The sequence below is a fragment of the Pongo pygmaeus genome, chromosome 7 (genome assembly GCF_028885625.2).
Source record: "Pongo pygmaeus isolate AG05252 chromosome 7, NHGRI_mPonPyg2-v2.0_pri, whole genome shotgun sequence".
Classification (NCBI taxonomy): domain Eukaryota; kingdom Metazoa; phylum Chordata; class Mammalia; order Primates; family Hominidae; genus Pongo; species Pongo pygmaeus.
The window spans coordinates 147,526,508-147,546,299 of NC_072380.2; the positions used below are offsets into that span (position 1 = coordinate 147,526,508).

The 19,792-nt window shown below is 41.1% G+C and overlaps 1 protein-coding gene across 12 annotated transcripts in view; it reads right to left on the reverse strand.

Moving 5' to 3' along the window:
• Positions 1-19,792, reverse strand: part of ZFAT (zinc finger and AT-hook domain containing) — a 236,882-nt gene that overhangs the window by 153,676 nt on the left and 63,414 nt on the right. For all 12 annotated transcript variants that reach the window (XR_010127299.1, XM_054498875.2, XM_063669101.1 and 9 more), the window contains one exon: positions 6,006-6,257. Coding sequence is in view for 11 of the 12 variants with exons in the window: in XM_054498875.2 (XP_054354850.2) it covers positions 6,006-6,257 (252 nt within the window). In the remaining variant the exon portion in view is untranslated. The remainder of the gene's footprint in view (positions 1-6,005; positions 6,258-19,792) is intronic.

Here is a 19,792-nt window from a genome sequence, read left to right on the forward strand (position 1 = left end):
ATTCTTCAGTCATAAAATTAGAACTTAGGTCTAAAAGGGGAGTTCTTTAAGCCAACCACAAAAGGTCACATACTGTGTGAGTCCATTTACACAGTGTTCCCAAAATGACAAAATCACACAGTTGGAGAACAGGCTGGCAGCTGCTAGGCGAGGGTGACAATTGAGGGACAGGGTGCATGGCCCTGTGACAACAGAGCAGTTCTGCCTCCTGGCGGTGAGCACAGGCCATACTTGTGAGTGGCAAATTGGCAGCAAGCCATGCACACTCAAAGGCCAATGTCCTGATTCTGATACTGCACTAGGGTTGTGTAGGGTGTAGCCACTCGGGGAGACCAGATGAGGAACACCTGGGACTCTTCTGTATTATCTTTGTAGCTTCCTGTGAATTCATAATTATTTCAAAACACAAAGTTTTATTTTTTAAGGGGTTTTTGAGACTTTGAACCGCCAGATCTGTATTTTCTCCGTGGACCCTATGACTTCAAATATTTTATCTACTGAATTGTATTTATTAAGATAATTCCTTTCCCTAGATTTATTGGTCAAATATATACAGTTGACCCTTGAACAACATGGGTTTGAACTGCAAGGGTGAACTTATAATGAAATTTCTTCCATCTCTCCCACCACTTCAGAAAGACCAACCCCTCCTCTTCCTCCTCAGCCTACTCAACATGAGGAGAATGAGGATGAAGACCTTTATGATGATCCACTTCCACTTAATGAAGAGTAAATATATTCTCTCTTCCTTATGACTTTCTTAGTAACATATTTGTTTCTCTAGCTTACTTTATTATAAGGAAGTAGTATATAATACATATAACATACCAAATATGTGTTAATTGACTATTGGTAAGGATTCTGGCCAACAGTAGGCTATTACTAGTTAAGTTTGAGGAGAGTCAAAAGTTATACTTGAAAATAACTGTTGACAGTGGGATGGTGCCCTTAATCCTCACCTTGTTAAAAAGTCAACTATTTAACTGCCTTACTTCACAACTTACAGAAAACAAAAATGCAATGTCCAAATGAATCAAAGATATACATAAAACCATACAGATAACAGAGAAATAAATAGAAGCATTTTTTTTAAATTGGAGGGGATATGAGGTAAATTTTGTAAACTATGATAAAAGGGCAAAAAATGTAAAAGATACATTTGACAATACGATACAAACAGTGGTGACAATACAGAAATTTAAAACGCCAGCAAAATGCAAAAGGAAAAAAAGTAATGCTACAAAGAAAATTAAAAGACAAATGACTAATTGCAGAAAATATTTTCAGCATATATGATCATTCAAAGGTATAAGTAAAGTGCATGAACACGGAATGCCCCCAATCACACAAAAAACACAAATAACTAAAAACTGTAACAGACATAGCCCACTAGTGACCAAGGAGCAGCAAATTAAAACAATTAAAGCAAACTGTTCACAAAAGAGACTGGCAAGGACAGAGGCTGACACAACCCAGGATAAAAAGGATAAAGGCGATCTAAGGACATGGCCCATGACGGAAAAATAATTGATACGCACATTCTACAGGGCGGTTTGACAATATGTATGCGTGACAAAATACAATATGTATGTATTTTACATATTTACAAAATGTAAAATATGCCCTATTTGCATTTTCCTAATGCAAAAGAAAAAAAAAGCAATGCTACAAAGGAAACTAAAAGATACACTTACAGACCGTGTGATCTATCCAAGCAAACTGCTGAAACTATCTGTGTCTCTGTTTCCTCTTCTATAAAATGGGAATAACAATAGTGCCTACCTGTTAGCTGCTACGAGAATTAAAAGAGCTATTAGCTGTAAAACACTGAGAAACAGCAACTGCAAAATAAAAATCACTAAAAAACAGCTCGTTAAATAAAAACTTAACAAGCATTACATTATTAGTCATTTAAGATAATGGCACAAGTGCAAAAAATAATAATAATAAATCTAAAATGCATGCTGAGGACTGTTCATCTGAGTAGTGCTTTTTGATTAGAGAGAAAATTTTAAAACAATTCTAAATGTCCATCAACTAGAGACCAATGAAGCAAAATGAGGTATGCCCATGCATATGAAGAAATGCTGTACAGCCTTTAAAAATGACAACAAACAACACCATTTTGGGCAAGGACACACAGCAAAGCAGTCAAAAGCACAGACCCTGGACCCAGCCCACCTCGCTCACAACCAGCTCCACCACTTATGGGCTGTGTGACCAAAGCAAACGGCTGAAACATCTGTGCCTTAGTTTGCTCTTCCATAAAATGGGAATAACAATAGTGCATACCTTGGCCAGGCACCTTGGCTCATACCTGTAATCCCAACACTTTGGGAGGCCAAGTGAGGTGGATCACCTGAGGTCAAGAGTTCAAGACCAGCCTGGTCAACATGGTGAAACTCCATCTCTACTAAAAATACAAAAAATTAGCCGGGCGTGGCGGCAGATGCCTGTAACTGCAGCTACTTGGGAGGCTAAGGCAGGAGAATCACTTGAACCTGGGAGGCAGAGGTTGCAGTGAGCTGAGATTGCGCCACTGCACTCCAGCCTGGGCAACAAGAGCAAAACTCCATCTCAAAAAAAAAAACAAAACAAAAAACAACAACAACAACAACAACAAAAATAGTGCCTACCTCTTAAGCTACCATGAGAATTAAAATGACTATTAGTTGTAAAACACTGAGAACAGCAACTGTAGCATAAAAAAAGTGCTAGAAAACAGCTTGTTAAATAAAAAATATTGTCATGAAAAATTTATCTGCCACGTTAGTGAGTGAAAAAAGATCACAGAATATTAAGAATAATCTCAGTTCTGAAAAATACATATGGGTGTACAAAGAATGGAGGAGGGCCTTCTCTTTTTCAGTGTAACAGTCATTGACCCCAGGCAGTGACATTTTGGAATATTTTCACTTTCTTAGTATTTTCTGTTTCATTACAGGTATTAAAAACTAAAACAAACAAAAGTAATAATATCCAATAGGCATTCTCAGACACTTCTGGAATCTAAGTTGATGTGAGCTTTCTGGGGAGAAATCTGGCAATATTAACATACTTTCCAACCCAGCAATCTGGTTCTAGGAATTTATCCTACAAAAATTATAACACAAGTCTACAAATATGCATACATATTGACACACACACACACACACACACATTTAGGAATAGTTATTAAAGCAGTATTTACAACAGTGAAAAATTGATAAAAACCTAAGTTTTCATCAATTGTACCCTGGTTGGTACAAAAAACAGAATACTTTATGGCACTAACGAATGATGCCACAGAGCCACACGGAAAGATGGTTTTGGTGAGGGTCTTGAACATGCAGGGAAAGACTCTGCACTCTGCTGTGATGGGGAGACACTAAGGCACTATGTTTTAGAGCAGTGGTCCCCAACCTTTTTGGCACCAGGGACTGGTTTCATGGAAGATAATTTTTCCACAGATGGTGGGGTGGGGTGGTTTGGGGATGAAACTGTTGCACCTCAGATCTCAAGAATTAGATTCTCAATAAGGAGCACACAACCTAGATCCCTAGCATGCGCAGTTTACAATAGGGCTCATGTTCCTATGAGAAGCAAGCGTCGCAGCTGATCTGTCAGGAGGCACAGCTCAGGTGGTAATGCTCGCTCACCAACCACTCACCTGCTGTGCAGCCTGGTTCCTAACAGGCCACAGACCGGTACCAGCCTGCGGCCCAGGGAATGGGGACCCCTGTTTTAGAGAGTTGACCCTAAGGGCAGTGCAGACTGGGGAAGGGCCACAGACCCAATTGAACTTCGGGGCCTCCAGGGTCTGTGCTGTTGACTTTGAGCCTCAAACCCAGAGCTTGACCTGAGGTCTGGAAGAATGGAAAGCAGAAAAATTTAGTGTTGCCAAAGAGCAAAGTCTCCGATTTCTAGCCATAATTGTGCAGAAAGTCCAGGAGTGTCTCAGAAGGAAACTGACAGGAAAAACTCTGTGAAGGTACAAACAAAAGGGATTCTCGAGAAGACAGCATAAAATGATTGGAGAGAATTGCATTCTCTGAAGGGCTTAGGCAGTGCAGAAACTACAGACAGCAGAGCTGCCTCGATGGCTAGCACTGATTAAAATGCAACACCATTACCTAGCTGTGCCGGAGCAGGGGACATGCATATGTATGCATGTGAGACAGAGAGAGAGAGACAGGGAGAAAGAGAGAGAGACAGGGAGAGAGGGAGAGAGAGAGAGACAGGGAGAGAGAGTGTGTGCATGCACGCACAAGAGGGTGGGGGAAAGACTCTGTAACCCAAATCCAGTGATTAACGAATCACTGGAAATCAGAGCTTCGGGTTCAGGGGAGGTCCATCCTAATCCTTCCTCTTTCAACCATCTCATTTCTAAAATTATCTTTATTTCCCAAAAGGACTTTAGGTTCTGAAACAAGATGCGGATTCTTCTGAAATGACAGCACTCCCGGCCTACAGCTCTCACACGGCAATTACTCAGGCTCCATTTAGGGACAGCTCCACCTCCTTTGATCCTCATGGGTTATTTTCATGAGCCCGTGCAGCCCCACAAGGTTTTACATCATTGCCTTGAGAGTTCTTTATGAGAGGGAACAGTGTCTGGTATTTTCTACAACTTGTACAGATGTTGGCAATGAGCCTTGGCCACCAACCTAGATGTTCCATAAATATTAGTTGATGAGTTACTCAATAATTCACCCAAACTATAATAGGGTTTTGCAAACCAAGAGTCTTGCTTATTGTAGGGAGGCATTTATGGTGAGGAATTTAAGAACAGGGGTCAGAGTAGGACAGCCTGCGTTCAAAGGCCAGGTCCCCTTACTAACTAAAGGATCCTAAACAAATTACTTAATCTCTCAGAGTCTAAACGCCCTCATCCAGGAAGGAGGAAAGATGACAACTCGCTGTAATAGCTGGCTCGCTGTAATAGCTGGCATTCACTCAGTGCTTTCGGTATAGCAGGTACTACTGGAAGCACTTTCCAAGTCCTATCTCACTTAATTGTCAAAGCAACCATAGGAGACAGGACTGCTTTTATTCTGATTTTACGGATGAGGAAACTGACGCAAAATGAAGTTAATAAGTGCTGAAGCTGGAATGCAAACCCAGACAGCCGTAACCCAGAGCCTATGTTCTTAATGAGAACTGCTTCCCACATAACATGGTTAGCACAATACAAAACAGAAAGAACTTAAACATGGGGTACAGTTTGAAGGCTTCAAAAATGGTGCAAGGACTCAGCAACAACAGAACCCACAGCAGAGGCCCTAACCACTCCAGCGCAGCCTTGTTATTTCATTCCTCCGACAAAGGCCATCTGCAGACACGCTACCCCACAGCGACTTCATTCCCTAACCACATCTATTCGCCTTTCAGCCTCTTTTAGAAGCTGCTTCAGAGCTGAAGCCTAGTCAAGAATGTATCTGAAGGAGGCACCCGATAGTCTTTATTTTCTTCAAGAATGCCCACTGAAATCTAGTCCTCAGCCAACGCTGGGCCATCGAGGTCCCTCATAGGAGCCTTGAGGATCCTAATCACTGCACTTCAGCCCACATGGCCCCATCCATCCACTAAGATGTCCTTCCTTCAATTCAATGCCACCCAAACTGTGACACCAGATTCACTCCTGACTTTCCAACAGAATGCTTTCTCCTGCTGACAATTTGTTATCGATTAACATGATGCATTTAAAACCTTGTCTTCTTTCCCAGAACATAAGCTCAGCAAAGACAGAGGCTGTGTTGTACCATCCCTCCAACTCTCAAAGCATCTAGCAAAGCAGTCCCCTGACCTACATGCCATGGGCATCAACTCCCAGATGACACATTCACTTCAAAGACTACTTACAGTAATAGTCAGTCATCATTAGGAAAATAAGCACCTTTCCAGATGGGTGACAGCTGAATAAATATGTGCTATTTCCAAGTAATAACTGACCCAGTGAAACCTGATATTAGCAGATACACCTCTTCATAAGAAATTGACATGTTCAGCCCTTTGGCAGCATTTACCTGCTTCTCCTTCCTCCTCACCCAAATTCAGCACGATAATGCAGATGTGCTTCCGCAGCTGGCGCGTGTTGGAGAACTTCCGACAGCACTTGCTACACTCCAAGCTGCTTGGAGGCAGGCTGTTCCCTTCCTCCGGAGCCAGTGGGCTGTCCTCAGTCAGACTCACAATGTTTTCTGCCAGCTCCTCTTCCGTGCTGGACTTCTTCGTGGACCCCTTAGGCCTGCCTCTCTTCCTCTTCATGACCAAAAACTCTACAGAGGAAACAAGAGGGCACAATGGAGTCACGTGAGACGGCAGTACAGGGCTCACATTCACCCTCCAAGTGTGAGGATATGTTCAGGTTTCACGTTTTATTAAAAATGAAAAATCTGAAGTGATTCCAGAAATTAACAGCTGCAAACAATTATTGTTGGTGCTAATATCATTGTATCTGTGTACTAATGGGTAATCAATTTTCTAATGTTCTGATTCAAGACAATCAGTTTATCAGCGTCTCTGTACATCTTTCTCCAGCAATGCTGGGAGGATTTTAAGTTGCGGCTGTCAACCCCCGGTTCACAAATCCTGCCCCTTGTTAAGCACCATTTCCACTGAAATTCAGTTCTCAGAAACTGCTTAGGGACTTCTTTGCAAAGCACTCTCAAAGGCTGCTGAGCTTGTCATGCCCTTAATGAGTTTCACAACTATTCAGATTATTTCAAGGAGTCATAATTATTAGAGTCAAATTGTCCTGGCAAGAAAAAGAAAAAATAATTATAATCTAAAGCCACAAATTATAGCACTAAAGACAATAACAATATTTTTCCAGTTTCCTAGCGACCTAGTGATTTTCAATGGCATGATCACAGCTGCTTTAGAGCAAGCTTAAAATCATTTTACAACTTCTGTTTCTTCTCAATTAGTGTTAATTTTTAAGGCATTCATCTCCGGAATGAAGGTGGGAATTAAGAGGAGTGAACAGAGGCCAGGCGCGGTGGCTCACGCCTATAATCCCAGCACTTTGGGAGGCCGAGGCGGGCGGATCACGAGGTCAGGAGATCGAGACCATCCTGGCTAACACGGTGAAACCCTGTCTCTACTAAAAATAAAAATAAAAAATACAAAAAAACATTAACCAGGCGTGGTGGCGGGCACCTGTAGTCCCAGCTACTCAGGAGGCTAAGGCAGGAGAACGGCATGAACCTGGGAGGCAGAGATTGCAGTAAGCTGAGATCACGCCACTGCACTCCAGCCACAGCACTCCAGCCTGGGCAACAGAGCGAGACTCCGTCTCAAAAAAAAAAAAAGATGGGTGAGCAGGGCAGGGAGCAGAGCATCTCATCCAGTTGTGTGAAGGTGGAGGGGTGTGGTCTTCGACGATAAGACTTGGGAGATGTCCCTGAGCGAGACCAAGCAGAGAGCCGCCAGCAGCCTGGCTGACATCCCCAATGCCAGCCATCTGTCTGGCAGAGGCGTGGCATTTCAGCAACCCTCTTTGAACCTGAGCATTGGGGTAGACGAAGGAGTCCTAGATTCTGGCACCATCTTGGGTACACGTGCATCTGTAGAATGTCTCTCAGGTCCCTTCCTGCTCTCTCTAAAGCCGTTGCTCTGTGCAGTAGGACACCAGCCACTTTATCTACTGCTACTACCATGAGGACCCGTTAAGTAAGTCACTTGTGCTCACAAATCAGAGAAGGAGGCCACAGGGGCAAAGGGGAGCAGAGATGGGCAGAACAGTCTGGGGCAGAGTCTGCAGGGACACAACAGCCTGACCACAGGGAATCTGGACAAAGGAGCCTGCCTTGGTATGGGGCACCCAAGACCTCAGGGAAACCTGGCACCAGAATGAGGCAAGAGATTTCTTGGGAAAGGAGGGCCCTTGCTGGAACTGAGCTTCGACCGAACTGCAACGCCACTGGTGAGTGGGTCAGCCTTGGCTGAAAGATCCAAACCAGAGTCCTGCACCAGGGCAACCAGAGAGATTCCTGCCTTCACTCTATCTCCCTGGGGCATGGTGAGCAGGGCAGCACAAAGAAGGAGAAGGTACTTAATGATAGGAAGGCAAACCAGGTAAAACAAGGGACAGAAGGCCCTGGGAGCCCTCCCTAGATTTAAACAAGGAGAAAAAAGGCTGTGTTTACAGGAGAACCAGCCCGTGTGCAAGGGAGAGGGGAGGAAAGAAATAGAAGGTACAGAGTAAGAAACCATTTCCCTTGGAGTCTTTAAAACTTTTCTCCTTATTCTTCTTCATAACAACGTGTACTTGCACAACCTACTGAAGCAGCAATTCATATCAGAGAAGCAGAATTAGCAGACAGGCTACAAAACACCCACCTCGTGTTATGTCAGCTGAGTTCCAGAAACAGGGTGCCTAAGAGTTTACTGAAGTCTGTGGCCCAGGTCTAAACCCAGTGACAGACTCTGCCATCCCGCAGACACAAGCCACTCCCCTGAAACACTCTACGAGGATGCGATTGTGAGTGAAGAATTAACTTTACCCAAAGAGAAGTCTGGCCTTTGCCCTTGGCTACAGGGAGGTGATTTCTAGGCTCCCAGATGTCCCTCCTGATAGGAGCATCTTTGTTTACCCAGGGACTTTGGCAACCAGACAAACAATGGGATTTATGATGGGGACTTTGGAAAATAAAAGGCATCGGTCAGAACCTACAGGAGGGACACAGACTAAAAGGCGGCATGTGGGCAGTGTGTCATGGGGTGCTAATAAAAACTCAGGATACCAAGGCTCAAGTGAGCTTCCCTGATTAGAAATACTCTTGAGTGCCGTCCTACGTTGTAGCCAGGAAAGAGGTAACTTTGCTCAGGACTCCATGGGTGGACCAAAAGCTCCACATCTGGAACCTTCCCAGCCTGCGACTTTACCCACACACCTCTCTCCCTTTAATTGGCTCTCTGATTTGCATCCTTTGAGTATAATCAAATTACAATCATGAGGACAGGGTTTTCCTGATTTGTGTGAGTTATTCTAGCAAATTATCAAAGCTGAGAGAGGTCAAAGGGATCTTCCAAATCTGTAGTAGTAAGAAAGAAGTAAGGGTGGTCCAGGAGACCCCCCAAACTTGTGGCTGGTATCAGGAGTCTTGGGCAGACTCGGTCGTCTTGTGGAGAATTGTGCCCTTAAGCTTGAGTTTGGCAAACTTACTGTTGTGGGGTACCCAGTGTTTTCTCCACACAGACTCAATGGAGCACACAGAGCCACAGTGTTTGCACTTGCTGGAGCACAGCACAGTGTGCGGTACAGCAGCCTTGTGAGTCTCCCCTCCCCCAGACTGGAGACTCCTTGAAGGCAGAGTCCCTGTCCTGATTACTTTTTATCCCCCTCAGCACCTAACCTGGTGCCCTGCACAGCAGGCAGCCAGCAAATCTGGGTGAATTAAACTGATGAGCAATGCACAATTAATTCCACGGCAAGGAAGAAATAAAATCGGCCTGAAAGCTTTGGAAAACCTCAAACACGATGGTGAAAAAACTAATCTTCCAGCTTGCTGCATCCATAATTCAGATCCTCAAGACCAATTAGCTAGCTAAAAATGAAATATTCATAAATGAACTTGAATAATTTAAGCTCTGAAAATGAGTTGCTGCTGTCAACTACTCGCATTTTATGGCAGAGCTGAGGATCTTGGGACTGGGCAAGAAAAATCATGTAACCTCTAAATCAAAACATTTCAATGGAGTTAGCTTTAATTCCTCTTCCTCCCTCTGAATTCCTTTATTGAATCTGCCACTAAACTCTATGGACTTTGCCCTAAAGATGTCTGTCCAGTAAATTCCCTCTCTGTTCACACAGCAACCTCACCACCCAGATGCCTGCACACAGTGTCCAGATTCCAGCCTCCTGCTCTGGGCTTTCTCTGCCTCCATCACTCATCTGTCATTCCCTCACTCTAGAATCTTCCATTGTTCTGGATGACTTTGCCCACAACTCTCAGGCCTGGCCTTCAAGGTCCTTTAGCACGTGATCCAACCCTACACATATGCACATGCACACACACACACACACACACACACACACACAGTGCCCCCACTTCCTTCTTCCTCCCCCTTGACTGCTCAGGGAAATGTTCTAGACCTCTCCAAATATACACAGAGAAACCCTGTCTCTTTTCACTTACTTGTACTGTTCTACCCACCTGTGACCACCTCCTTCACTACCAATCAGACACCAAGCCCCAGTTTAAATCCTAACATGTCCGGTCCAGTTAAGACCTCAGTGCCTCCTCCATGAGGTGTCCCCAGCTAAGTGAGCAGGATGACCATCCCCACAGCTTGATGTGAATTACAGTGTGAACCACACACACGTAGGGTGTGTATGCACCCACACCACTCCCTGATTGTTTCTATTTTTCCCCACCTTTTATGACAAACCCTGAGGTCTGAGCTGGCCTTTTAATTCCTGGGTCCCACAGGGTCTTGAACAGAGCTGGATGTGGAGTAGATACAATTAATAAGTACACACTGATCCACTGTCTGATGATAGGAAAAGAAATATCTGGAAAAGAAGCCATTTCCTGTGTCCCCAGTTTCCAACAGGAAGAAAGGGCTGAGCCACAGTGCCTCTTAACTCTGCTCTAAATCCATAGTTTGGGGACAACTTCCTCTTAGTCAGAAAATCATCCTTGCAGATACAAGGCCAAAAACTGGCAAGGGGCAGAGAATCGGCCAAAGGATTTCTTCTAACTCAATCAAAACACAACATGAACACTATGAAAAAATAGCCAACATTATCAAAAATTTAATAATGTAAGCCCTTTATTTGTGCATCACTCAAGTTTGCAAGGCACTTTCCCAGCTATTATCTCATTTTAGCCTTATAAAAATCTTAAGAGATAGATGTAGTAAACATAATGTCCTCAATAGGAAAAGAAACAAGGGACACAACGGTTCAAGTAGCTTGGCACGTTTTCCAGAACCAGCTGCTGAGCATGCAGAACTGGAATTTGGGTTTCCTTATTCCCAGTCAAAAATGTTTCTGCAGAATCACATACCCCTGAAGCATGGGTAAGAAAAGGTCAGCACTAGACACTTTAATAGAGACAATCTGTGCTGTGCAGAGAATGCTGGCTTGGAGCTGGACCGACCTGGGTTCAAATCTCCCCTGAGCCTCCGTTTCCAATGCGAAAAATAAACACAAAACTGCCTCTATTTTATACAGTCACTACTGATAAAAGCAATCCATTACAATGCTGGGCACAGAACTCAGGAGGTGATTGATAAATGGCAATTGTTTAATATTATGGCCATAGTCATTAAGATTCTGACTTAGAATATCTCTTTTAAGAAACTTATCCTCCCACCTCGTCCACAGTTAGATAATGTGATTTCTTGATGTACATGCATTCTCATTCATTCTGACTCAATACGCATTTTTTCCTTGAGTTGTTCATTTTAAAATAGCTCTCACACCAGGAAATCCAATGTAGAATTAAAGGCACACAAATTTTATTATGCCTAAAACCCTGGATACGGCCAGCTTCCCAGCACTCGCACAGAGCAGCTCAATCTCTAGTCACACCAACTGGAGAATTTCGGAAAATCCTGAAAGACTTTTTAATGCCCTGACAGTCAATCTCCCTGACATTTATTTCCAAAGCTCAGGAAGCAATAGGGGAGACAATGAATTATTTATCATAAATAAGGGAAGACAAGCCTCTTAGGTTTATGAGGAATGCAACATCCCCTTTGCAGGGACAGACTGCATCCTGTTCCACAATGCCAGGCACCAGGGAGGCTGAAGCCAGCCCAAGCCTGCTCCTTGTACTTTTACCAGCCATATTGTGGAAATGCCATGCAAATAATGGCGATAACTAATCATTATTAAGCACATATATCTCAGACACCATGCTAAGCACTTCACATGCATGTCCTCATTTAATCCCCAAGGGAGGCATTAGTATGATCCACATCATATAGTCGAGGTCACTGAGGCTTCAGAAGATTAACTAATTTGCTCTAAGTTCAGGGAATTAATAAATGGCAGAATCAGGAATTGAATACAGACCTGTTTGCCTCAAAGTCAGTGAACTTCATACCCATGTCATAGCAAGTCCTTTGGACAGTTCAATTAATATCTAAGCACAGAAATAACATACTTTGACCTCTTCACTAAGTTCTGCAGGAAAATGATGATAGTCTCATGCAGTGACAAGCTTCAGTGTGACCCCACTCCCTGGGCTGGAAAGTACACGGATGTAAGGTACAGGAGGGTACAATGTCTAACAGGCAGTCACTGTGGACTAAGGCATCATGTATGAACATGCACTTGTCTCAGAACATATGAAAAAGGCCAGTATCTTATCTCTCTTTGACAGATGACAAAAGTCACAGCCATGCCACTTGTCTAAGTCCCCAGCAGAGCCTCAAGGCTGTGGTGCAGGCTGTACCCTGTGTGAGGCGGTGATTGAAGACTCACCAGGGCCAAATTCCACTAGCCAAGCTGTGTGCTCCAGCACTGGCTGCATCAGCCCTGAGCACGTTTTATGTTTGTTCACCCAGAAAGAGCTCCTGTTACTAGCTCATCCCCTCAGAATGGGGGCGCCTTTTGTAATCTGCACAAAGGTCCCTATGTGCCAGCCAAGGCTCCAGCAATCACATGAAAGCTCCAGGAATGAAGCCTAAGTCTGATTCCAAGATGCATGCCCTTTCCACTATACTGTGCTGCTGACCAGGGCAGATCAGAGTGCTCAACGTTCGTACATGCACTCAGAACGACTGGATTTGTGGTAAATGCCCAGAATAGACAACATACAGATTTAAACATAGACACCAACCTCCCCAGGAAGCCTCCTTTTACCCTCACATTAGAGGACGTCTTTAGCAGCCTGAACTTAACCACACAGAGGCACTTGCCCTGCTGCACTGAAACTGCCTTTTTGCCTATTTGCCATTCACCAGCTAGGGGGCCAGAGTCAACAGCCTGTGGGCCCCTCCTGCAGCCCCAGCACCTAGCACAGCACCCAGACATACAGCAGGCACCCAACAAATAGTTAATGACTAAAGAGATGGAAAGGGGGAGCGGAGAGGAAAGGAAAGATAAGAAAGGAAGAATTCCTGCAGAGGGTCTGAAATGAGAGAGAAGATGGGAGAGCCAAAACGAGGCTCTCGGGAGACCCATGTACATTCGTCCTCAATTGCCCCAGCCTCCATCAGGATAAATGAATGCATGTGTGTGCACACACACTCTCACACACACATGCTCATACACACCCATATACAAAATCATACACATGCACACACATATCCATATATACAATCATACACACATACACAAGCACCCATACACACAACCACACACATGCACACTCACACACGTACACAACCACATACACAACCCACGTACACAACCACATACACATGTGCACACTCACAAATGTACCGTATACACAATCTCATACACAAACGTGCACTTACACATGTGCCCACAACCCTACACACGTGCACTTACACATATGCCCACGACACACAGCACACTCACAAACGTGCCCATATTCACAATCACACACACACATACACTCACAATATGCCCAGATATGCAATCACACACATGCATACTCACATGTGCACATATACAGTATCACACACATGCACACTCACACACCATCTATATACACAATCACAATGTACACACTCCAACGTGCCTATATACACAATCACATGCACACACACAAACACACCCATAACATACATGTGCACTCACAAACACACCCATATACATACACACAGAGATATGATCACACACTCACACGCACATGTGATCACACACACGAGAATGAGCTTGGTCCATTACGAAATTTCTTCTTGGATCACAGCCAGAGGTTTGATGAGGAAAAGAGGAGGAAAATGAAAGGTCTTTCTGCAGACCACTTCCTACATGAGCAAAAAAGATTAAAAGGCTATAAAATAAACCAGAGGATTTCAGCGGCTTCACGTTATAATGAGAGACCAAAATAATAAATCAATTACTACTCAGTTAAAGGTTTAATTAAACCATTTCAAGTATCTCTCAACTTAAAATGAATTGTGAAGGTTAAACCTGAATGAAAATCATTAGAGAGAAACTAAGCCTCTACAAGCCTCAAATTTTATAAACTTTCACAAAGAGAAAAGGAAAGACTTGAAGTTCATAATGAAAGCCTTTTTAAAAATTTTTGTCATGTTAAGAGGCTGAGTTTAACTAAGGAATTAATGCTTTTTAAACTACACAGACAAAAGTAGTTTAGTATACACACAAAAAAAAGAAAACATATTGAAGAAGAATTTGTTAAAAGTAAATTATTTAATAAAGGAAAATAATTTATAAAAGTAGGCTCAATGATAAGAATTTGATTATTCCTGGACTACCACCATAACATGCAAATAACATCAAATCAGCTGGGCCTAAATCCCTCCCTCTCACTTACTAAATAGGTAATCTTGAACGTGCTGTTTTAACTCCTCTGAGTCTCTAAGCCACATATTCCTCAATTATAAAATCTGGGCATCAGCCAGGAAATAGATGTGAATAACCCTATAAACCAACAAATTCTAATACATATATCGAACATGCCACCCAGCAACAGCAGAATACAAAGTATTCTCAAGTCCACATGAAAAATTCTCCAAAACAGACAACATCTTAGGCCGTAAGTCAAGTCTCTATGAATTTAAAAGAACTGGGCCAGGCACGGTGGCTCACGCCTGTAATCCCAGCACTTTGGGAGGCCGAGGCGGGTGGATCACAAGTTCAGGAGTTTGAGAACCAGCCTGGCCAACATAGTGAAACACTGTCTCTACTAAAAAAAAAAAGTAGAAAAATTAGCCGGGCGTGGTGGCAGGCACCTGTAGTCCTAGCTACTCAGGAGGCTGAGACAGGAGAATCGCTTAAAACTGGAAGGCGGAGGTTGCAGTGAGCCGAGATCACGCCACTGCACTCCAGCCTGGGCGAAAGAGCGAAACCCCATCTCAAAGAAAAAAGAACAGAAATCATTCAAGTATGTGGAATTAAATTAGAAATAAAAAGGAAGAAATTTGGAAAATTCAAAAATTTATGAAAATTAAATGGTACTCTTAAATAGCCATTGGGCCAAAAAGGAAATCATAAGGGAAATTAGAAATACTTTGAGATGAACAAAACAAAAACACAACATACCAAAACTTATAAGATGTAGCAAAGGCAGTTCTAAAAAGAAAGTTTATTGCCTACATTAGAAAAAAAGAAAAATCTCAAATAAACAACATAATTTTACAACTGAAGGAATTAAACAAAGAAGAATAAATAAGCCCAAAGTGAGCAGATAGAACGAAATAATAGAGTAGAGCAGAAATAAACAAAATAGAAAAAGAATAAAAAAGTTCAACAAACTAAGAACTTGTTTTTTGAAAAGATAAACACAGTTGAGAAACCCTTAGCTAGACTAACCGAGAAAAAAAGAGAGGCCACAAATGAATTAAATTTTGAATAAAAAAGGACACATTATAACTGGCACCACAGAAAGACAAGTGATCATAAGAGACTACTATCAACAATTATATGCCAACCAACTAGATAACCTAGAAGAAATTGATAAATCCCTAGAATCACACAATCTACCAAGACTGGATCAGAAGGAAATAGAAAATCTGAATAGATCAATAACAAGTTAGGAGACTGAATCAGTAATCAAAATCTCCCAACAAAGAAAAGCCCAGGACCAAGTGGTTTCACTGGTGAATTCTACCAAACATTTAAAAAAGAATTAATTCCAGTTTTACTCAAGCTCTTCAAAAAAATTAAAGAGGAGGGAATACCTCCCAACTCATTTTGTAAGGCCAAAGCTAGACAGACACTACAAAAAAAGAAAATTACAGGCCAATATTCCTGATAAACAAAAATACTCAAAAAATACTAACAAACTAAATTCAACAGCACATTAAAAAAATTACACACCATGATAAAGAGGGTGTTATTGCTGAGATGCAAGGCTGGTTCAACATATGCATATAAATAAATGTGATATATAACATTTATAGAATTAAGGACAAAAATCATACATGATCATCTCAATAAGTATGGGAAAAAAGTTTGACAAAATTCAACAACCTTTCATGATAAAAACTCTCAAAAAACTAGATAACAAGGAATGTACCACAACATAATAAAGGAATGTGCTTCAACAAACGACAGACTCAGAGCTAACATAATAATCAACGTGAAAGGCTGAAAGCTCTCCTCTAAGATCAGGAATAAGACAAGGGTGCCTACTCTCACCACTTATATGCTTCCTGGCATTGGAAGTCCTAGCCAGAGTAGTTAGGTAAGCAAAAATACAAAGCATGCAAAGTAAAAAGGAAGGAGTAGAACTGTCTCTGTTTGTAAATGACATAATCTTAGATATAGAAAGCCCTAAAGATTATACTTCTAATAGCTTTTGGATAATGTATAAAGTTACAAATGTTACAAGATACAAAATCAACATACAAAGATCTGTTGTGTTTCTACACAAAAACAACTGAAAAAGAAAACGATCCCATTTATAATAGCGTCAAAAAAATACTTAGGAATAAATACAATCAAGGTGAAAGATCCGTATACTAAAAACTATATCAATGAAAGAAATTGAAGATGACACAAATAAATGGAAAGATATCCTACATTCATGGATCAGAAGAATTAATATTGTTAAAATGTTCATACCAACAAAAGCAACCTATAGATTCAATGCATCCTGGAAATCTAAGGTAAAGCATGGTGACTATAACTAACAACACTGTATTATATACTTAAAATTTGCTAAGACATATCTTAAATGTTTTCACCATACACATACAAAAATAATGGTAGCTATGTGAGGTAATAGATTTGTTAACTAACTTGATTGTGGTACCATTTCACAATATATATGTATAACAAATCATCACTGTAAACTTACACAATTTTGTCAAGTATACCCTAATAAAGCTGGAGAAAGAAAGAGAGAGAAGGATCTGAAAGATAAAAGAAGTATCTCAAATCAATAGCCTACCCTTTCCAACTTAAGAAAAAAAAACAGAAGCAAGCTAAATCCAATACAAGCAGAAGGACAGAAATAATAATGCCTAGAATGGAACGAGATTATATAAAATATAGAAAAAGAAAAGAGAAAATCAACAAAACCAATGTTTTTCAAAGATTAAGAAAATGCCAAACCTTCAGCTAAACTTACCAAGAAAAAATAGCAAGACCTAATCTGCTAAAATCAATAATGAAAGGGAGAACATTACCATTTCATCTTACAAAAATCAAAATAATTATTAGAGAATATTAAGAACAATTATATGTCAACAAATTAGACAATCTAGACAAAATGGAAAATTCCCTAGAAAGACAAACTACTGAACCTAATTCAAAAATAGCAAAGATGCATACACCTATAACAAGAGATTGAATCAGTGAAAAAATAAAAAGCCCAGGACTTAATAGTTTTACTGGTGAATTCTACCAAATGTTTAAAGAAGAATTAACACCAATACTTAAAAATTTTTCCAAAAAATAGAAGAGGAGGGAACACTTCTCAAGTCATGCTATGAGGCCACTATTACCCTGAAACCAAAACCAATGACATCAAAGACTCTAGACCAGTATCTCTTATGAGTATAAATGCAAATATATTTAACAAAATACTAGGAAACTGAATCCAGCAGCATAGCAAAAGGATTATGCAACATGACCAAATGAGATCTATCCAAAAATTACGAGGGTGATGCATCCCGGCATGTAAAAACATATCAGTGTAATATACCATATTAATACAACAAATAAGAAAAAAACCACATGGTCATCTCAACAAACTCAGAAAAAACATCTAACAAAATCCAACACCATTTTATGACTTAAAAAATAAACAACACTCAACAAACTAAGAATAAAAGGAGCTTCCTTAACCTAATGAAGAACATCTATCACACACACACACACACACACACACACACACAAACACACACACACACCATCATACTTAATGATAAAAGACTGGATATGTCCTTTCTAAGATAGTATCAGAACAAGAACGTCCACTCATCATTTCTACTCAACCCTGTACTGGAGTTTCTTGCCAGGGAAATTAGGAAAGATAATAAAATATAAAGAATCCAGATTAGAAAGGAAAAAGTAAAATTATCTCTAGTCACAGATGACAAGATTTTATGTATAGACTCCTGAGGAATACACTAAAAAACTAATAAACAAGTTTTTAAAAGTTTTTTTTAAAAACTAATAAACAAGTTCACAAGATCTAATAAACAAGTCCAGCAAAATTACAGGATAAAATATCTATATACAAATAACAGTTGTATTTATAAACTAGCAATAAGCAATCTGAAAATAAATTATGAAAATAGTTCCATTTACAGTAGCATCAAAAAGAATAAAATACTTAGGAGTTAAAGTAATCAAGGATGTATAAGACTTGTACATTGAAAAATACAACACATTGTTGAAAGAAATTAAACAAGACCTAAATGTAAATGGAAAGATATTCCATGTTCATGGATTGGAAGGTTTAAAATTGTTAAGATGGCAGTAGTCTCTAAATGGATCTTGATACAGCTTGGCTCTGTGTCCCCACCCAAATCTCACCTCGAATTATAATCCCCATAACCTCAACATGTCAAGGGCGGGACCAGGTGGAGGTAATTGGATCATTGGGGCAGTTTCCCCCATGCTGTTCTCGTGATAAGTGAGTTCTCATAAGATCTGATGGGTTTATAATCATCTGGCATTTCCCCTTGTTTGCACTCACTCTGTCCTGCTGCCCTGTGAAGAAGGTTCCTGCTTCTCCTTTGCCTTCTACCATGACTGTAAGTTTCCTGAGGCCTCCTCAGCAATAAGGAACTATGAGTCAATTAAACCTCTTTTCTGTTTTTTTTTTTTCTTTTTTTTTTTTTTGAGACAGAGTCTCGCTCTGTCACCCAGGCTGGAGTGCAGTGGTGCCATCTTGGCTCACTGCAACCTCCGCCTCCCGGGTTCAAGTGATTATTCTGCTGCCTCAGCCTCCCGAGAAGCTGAGACTACAGGCACGTGCCACCACACCCAGCTAATTTTTGTATTTTTAGTAGAGACGGGGTGTCACCATAATGGCCAGGCTGGTCTTGAACTCCTGACCTCATGATCCGCCCACCTCAGCTTCCCAAAGTTCTGGGATTACAGGCATGAGCCACTGTGCCCAGCCTAAACCTCTTTTCTTTATAAATTACCCAGTCTCGGGTATTTCTTCATAGCAGTGTGAGAATGGACTAATACAGATCTAATGCAATCTTTATCAAAAATCCAACTGTCTTTTTTGAAGAAATAGACAAGCTGATCCTAAAATTCATATGGAACTGCAAAAGACCCTGAAAAGTCAAAACAATCTTGATAAAGAAGAACAAAGTTGGAAGATTCAAACTTCCCCATTTCAAAACTTACTACAAAGTTACAGCCATCTAAACAGTATAGTACTGACATTAGAAGAGACATATTGATCAATGAAATAGAATTAAGAGTCCAGAATTAAACTCATACATTTGTACCCAACTGATTTTTGACAAGGGTGCCAAAACCTCTCAATGGGAAAAGAACAGTCTTGCCAACAAATGATGTTGGGACAACTGGATAGCCAGATGTAAAAGAACAAATTTGGAACCCTACCTCACACCATATGCAAAAATTAACTTAAAATGGATCAAAGACTTAAATGCTTAACATCATTAATCATCAAAAATGCAAACCAAAACCACAATGAAATACCAGTTCACATTCACTGGGATGGGTACAAACCAAAATGTGAAAATTAACAAGTGTTGGCAAGGATGT